This window comes from Ctenocephalides felis, unplaced genomic scaffold (genome assembly GCF_003426905.1).
Source record: "Ctenocephalides felis isolate EL2017-DRISC unplaced genomic scaffold, ASM342690v1 CF-g0.4_SCAFFOLD_00845, whole genome shotgun sequence".
Taxonomy (NCBI): domain Eukaryota; kingdom Metazoa; phylum Arthropoda; class Insecta; order Siphonaptera; family Pulicidae; genus Ctenocephalides; species Ctenocephalides felis.
Window position 1 is genome coordinate 14643422 of NW_020536999.1, and position 6000 is coordinate 14649421.

A 6000-nucleotide genomic window follows, 5' to 3' on the forward strand; every position below is an offset into this window, starting at 1 on the left:
AGGTAAAAAATCGGCTCACATACGCACATACTTTTTCCAAATTTGATTTAACCCTTTCCATTCGTTAATTTAGGAATTAATACGTATTTTGCCGCCGTAGCGGCGGCATCCGAGTCGAAAGGGTTAATTTGGATTGAGAATAAAGAAAACGTGAAATTAATTAATCGGATTTTTTGGTGAAAACACACATCTCTTTCCGAAAGTTAAAAATTATAGAATCGAACCCATTATTGTTCTTTTCTCATATGGCTTTGAGGTCCCCTACAGCCCTACTTTTCGTAGGACTATGACATTTTAGGATATTTATTTCGGGAAAAAAATATGACAATTTATATAAATTGTAATTATAACTACGAAGAAACCACCCGGTCGATTTTTATCCAAAACTAATCAAAACAAACAAATATATCCAATACAAACAAACAATTGATATCCTTTTCGCCCACTTACAAAATTTCATACGGTTGGTACAATTTGACATATTAGTTTTTTTATTAAACAATATCGTAAAATAACAGTACGATATTGTTTTTTAATAACAATTTCAATACGCATGTTTCAATAATAAATAAATTAATATTATTTACCTGTTCAAGTGCACATCTCAGCTGTACTTTGTATTTGACACGCTCACAATTCTTTTATTTTTGACAACACCTTCGACCCAAATCATCTCACTGACACTTTTAATCAAATAAAAAAAGTTCAATTTTAAGAGTAAACATAAATTTTTTTATCTTATCACTGTTCACAATAAATAACATAAAAAACTAAGTGCCGGTACTACATGTACCTCGATGCACGTTGATTCATATCTTTTTAGGTTGTGAAACACACAGTAACAAATTATATATTGTCCTATTTATATGAAAAATTATTAAAACTGTTATTTAAGCTCACAGTATAAAACAAATGCCAAATATTTGACTATTTATTGCATTTCCAAAGTTCACTAAAACCAACATTGCACTTGAATTTACACACTGCACTGCAACTCCAGAATTTTCTTATTCCTCTGCACTTTTCACATTTATTTTGTTAAATACAAAATAATCATTTCGACTATCCTTTCTTCACATTTCTCAATGAATGCAAGGGGAAAACAACATGCTTAAAGGAAAATCCATATATTTCGCGAGGGGTTGAAAACGCGCATGCTCGTACATATGTAACTGTTATGTAAGAAAACATCCCTTTGAAAAATGACACTGAATTATTTACACAATTTGATTTAGAATTAACAATAGAATTATTGTGTTGTATTAAATATATAATTGGTATTTGCAATTTTATAATAATTTTATTGTCATTGTAAATGATGATCTTTCAAACTGTGAGATGTTTGACAGGTCGTTGATGTAGAGAATGACAGTACATGCAACAATATAAAAATGAATGTTTGAAATAAATATGATGAGGATTACAAAACTAATTGTTTTGCAGATTTATGAACAAAATATTGAGGTTTTTAATTTTTTGTCTTCAAAATATGTTCATTTTCATAAATTCAAAAAGCAAAATATTCTCAATTAACGATGTTTTTTTTTTAATTTTATGGTTCATTGACTAACTTCATGGTTAATTTCACGGTTCATGGCTCATTTAAATAATACATTTTAAATAAATTGAAAATATATTAAAATAATATATAAAACAGGAAAGAATACAACAATATATGTATATCAATTGATAATATATTGCGTTGTATTCTTTCCTTTTTCCATCGACAATATTATAAATAAAATATTTTCTCCCAAAAATTTCCACCATAAAGATTTTTCATTAAATTAATTCCATCAGCTAACCATAAAAGCATCAATAAAGAAATTACTAGCAAATACCCAATAATTTATGCCACCATTTAATTATAAAAGTAATCGGCGCATTCTGACTTAATTATATCAATTAGATTTTATTAGATTAATTAATCATATAAATTAAAAATACTCATTAAAATCTTATGATTTGAATTAAAAACTCAACTTTTAGCTTTATAGTATATAAATATAACAATTAAGCTTATAAAATAACTATTATTTTTCGATTATTTGTTCTATTAACATACAAAGTATCAAAACAAGAGCATGTCATGTGTTTTACAAAGTATATTCATAAATAATTATAATAAATAATTCATTTCAAACTTGAGCATGACAACGTTTACAATACAAATAGAATTATATAGTATTCATTTACAATGTAATTATGAAAACATTATTTATATATTTGGTATAATGACAAATTTAGTATTAGTTTTTTTTAATATTTACAGTTTTATATACATTGGATAAATGTTGATTTATGTTTCATTTATAAGGTCACTTACTAAAAATACAATTTACATTCTAGAGTAAGTACATTATTCCTTATTTCAATACCTATTAAAATACTTCAGCTGATTAACATAGCAAAAAAATAATACACACACATATGCGTATATATATATATATATATATATAATAATAATATATATATATAAATATATATATATATATATATTGAAATGTTTTACCATATATATTTATATACATGTGTATTTAAATCCCATACATTAAAGATTTGAGAGTTTCCCACCTTATAAATAAAAAAATATAATTAAACATTTGCATTTGTTGTATTTAATGACAAAAAGTTTCATAAACATTAGCCCCTAATACCTTTATTCTATCAATAGCAATTAGTTTCTCTACTAACACTTCTGAGGTTTTACCTACAAGACCGTTTACAATGGGTATCATCTTTGCCATTGGTATTTGTAATTTATTCATATTAACAAACTCATTTTTTAATTCAACTTCAACAATTTTCTCCTCAGGTATAAAGTTCTCAGCAATGTGATCCATCATTGTTGCAAATCCCTGACTCACTCCAAGAGTCAATAAAGATTTTACATCTTCTGTCTCTAGAAGATCCCTAGTCTCTGCTATCATGGTTGAAAATAAAGGTGAATTCATATCCGTTGTAGGAAGAACAAATTTGCTTATATCAGCTAGAGGATTCCGCGGGTCCTTTGCTACAGCGGCCTGCACTGACCAAAATATTTGCTCAATGTCTGATATACTGAGTTTTTTTTGTTAAGGGTATGTTTTCGAGTACTCCCCTCACATTATCTTCAATAATTTTACATATTCCTCTTACACCTTCTCCTAATAGATTATGGCATAAAGACAAATAACGCGCTTGCATGTCACGATCAACATTGCAAGTCCCATTTTTTGAATCTTTATAAACATAGCCACCTAGTAAGCTCAACTGAACACGCAATGTTACAACAAATACGGAAGAAGTATAAACTAAACTTGCAACTTTAGAAAAAGCATGAATTTTCAAATCAGACCACAATTTAACTTTGTTGTCTGGATTAGTTTTTAGTTCTGCTATTATGTCTTCAGTCATAACACATTTGCATACTGCTTCACATAACTGAGGAGCTAAAGACATAATAGTTTGATTGCAAGTGAGTTCGGTACCATCAAAATGTTGGGATTGCTTGGTTCGTTCTATGAACTCTAAACTCTGTTTCTCTTGCCAAGCACGCAGCTTTCGATGAGCATATCTTGTGGCCAGAATGGCACCTCCAACCACACAACCAGTGATTATTAGTTTGTTTTTATTGCGCACAAAAAAGCGAGAAATTTTTGAAATCATTTTAAAAAGATATTGTTTTTGAAAATATTTATGATATTCAGAGTTAGTTTAGTGCTGCTACAACTTTACATCTACTACACTTATTTATGAAGTCTTATAATATATAGAATTATTTAACTGAATTACTTTCACATCAAAGGTATATTAGATAAATATATCTGATTTCCATTTAGAGTCAAAATTGTAATGTATCAAACATTAGATGCCAGTCGATATTCTATGTTGATAAAATTAAACAACTTATCATACACCTGAAACAAAAGAAAAAAAAATTATATGTATGCAATAATGCAATATAATTCAAATAGCACTAACTATAATTGACAATATGGTATATAAATAATGAGCTTAATTTTTAAGTAAAACTTCTTTAGGCGCGACTAGGATGTAAATCCGTACAAATGCAACGGAAGTGCGTTACGGCCCTCGATGAAAACATTTCTATACGGGTCGATTGTGATTAGTCCTCGTGTATGTGAATAGAGATCTGTCGTTGTATGCGTACCAGCATCAACGCAAAAAAGTAAAAAAAAATGCAAGCAGTCAATGAATGTATGTTAATTTTAATTACATGAAGATCTTCAAACACAATTATTACATGATAAAAATCAGTAACAATTGGTTAACAAGTATGTTGATTTTATTTATATTCATTTAAGGGAGATTTTGTTTCTTTGCCTTTAAAACTGTGACCAGAATAACCCCTTAAATAAAATAAGAAAAATCAAGAAGAAATATTCAATTCCTTTGATATCTGTAACATCAATACTACTATTATGGTACATTTATAAATATAATATATAAAATTTGGAATCCTTAATAAATTTTTGGAGCAAGAGGAACAACAATCATGCCTCAAAACACATTTCAAAATCCTTCATATAACATACTCTACAAAGTCTGAATAACAAATACCAACCGCAGTAAAAATTTTGATGATCATGTCACAAAAATTTTAAACATTTAGAGTCTTCATTATATGATTTATAGTTTCTACAGCTTGTGTTTCAGATTTGCTCAGCTGCCGAGCTACATTTGTTGCACACTGTTTAATAGGCTCGAACTGAGCAAGCTCAGTTCTCTGCAACCATATTCGAGGTAAAGTATTAGTAACACATTTCAATTTCTCTGCAGCATCTGCAGCCTTGCAAATACGAATTATAGGAATTAAGTAACGATTCAATAGCAGATCAAATGCTAATTCATTAGTTACTATCAACTATCACTCCCTGAAAAGACAAAATGTTGTGCAACAGTTTCACTCCCGATGCAAACTGCCTTTGAGAGAATTCATTTTGCTTTGGAACTAAAGGTATGTAACATCGTGATCTATAGCCCATTTTATTATTCGTTCTATGATCACCTCGAAGACCCGATTTAAAGCTTTACAAGAAGGAGTAAGATTTGGATAGTCCTTGCAAAGTTTTCATCAGTGATACAACTTTTAATGTTTGAGAAGATGAAAGTGGATCCCATAATTCAATTATATCAACAAGTTTTGGCAAGATGATTTTAACAACAACCATCGGTATCAGCATATTGAGATCATTATGTTCTACTTCTGAGTTTTCACTTTGTGATCCAAACAAAGCCAGAATATTGTACCATTCCATTTTCTCTATATCATGTGTATTTTTAAGTGGATTCCAACCAACTAATTCTAGTCTTTATAAAGGACTTATAACTTTAGGAATACATAGTGTTACATAAGAATCCTCATATGTTTCTGGATCTTCCCGAAGCCATTCTTCAAAGCATTCCAAAACACTTTTCAAAGATGCAAACTCTTTACAAGCATCAGCAAATATTTGAGAAACATCTGAGAGGATAATTTCTAATTGTTGTCGATTTTCCAATTCTCGCTGATCTGGAATCTCATCATCACTGGACATTCCTTCCACATGAGATTGCTGTATCCCGCACTTCTCACGCGCTCTTCGTCTACGAGCTCGTCTGCCCTCGCGTTCAGCGCACCTTTGCATAAATTTTTCATCTGAATTATTCCGTACTTTATCAGCACTTACTTGATCTGATACATCTTGTCTCCTCCTCTCAACAAGAAACATCATTTCATTTTGTTGATATTTTGATATCTCTGCTCACAACTAACAATGCAAGGAAGTTTTTCGTCTAGACATTCAACAAGATCTCCTATATAAGCACGCATTTCCTGATAGAATTTAAATCGGCGTTTATATTCAGGCATTTTCTTTTCAGCTACTTTACCTTCAATTTTCAAATTCATTATGTCTTCTGAGAGGCGAGTAAGATCTTGTGCATGTGCTGCATGTGCTTCACGCACTTGTTTAATGCGATTTAATAAATTGTTTTCAATTTCTTGCAATGTTCTTT

The 6000-nt window shown here is 29.7% G+C and overlaps 1 protein-coding gene and 1 pseudogene across 1 annotated transcript; both read right to left on the bottom strand.

Annotated features, from left to right (window-relative positions):
• Positions 1–2618: 2618 nt before the first annotated feature.
• LOC113378630 (peroxisomal biogenesis factor 3-like) lies at positions 2619–3648 on the bottom strand. Its single transcript, XM_026619189.1, has 2 exons — positions 3106–3648; positions 2619–3023 (listed from the first exon to the last, which is right to left on the bottom strand). Exons 1-2 carry the CDS (start codon positions 3646–3648, stop codon positions 2619–2621), a joined length of 948 nt encoding a protein of 315 aa, XP_026474974.1.
• A 2065-nt stretch (positions 3649–5713) lies between these two features.
• The window catches only part of LOC113378638, an 11513-nt pseudogene continuing 11226 nt past the window's right edge, over positions 5714–6000 (bottom strand).

What these genes read in the sequence shown, in the direction of transcription:
- LOC113378630 (XM_026619189.1), bottom strand. Translation starts at nt 3,648, where the DNA reads ATGATTTCAAAAATTTCTCGCTTTTTTGTGCGCAATAAAAACAAACTA. An exon ending in GTAAAATTATTGAAGATAAT is followed by an intron (nt 3,024 to 3,105) that starts GTGAGGGGAGTA and finishes TGGTCAGTGCAG; the next exon opens with GCCGCTGTAGCAAAGGACCC.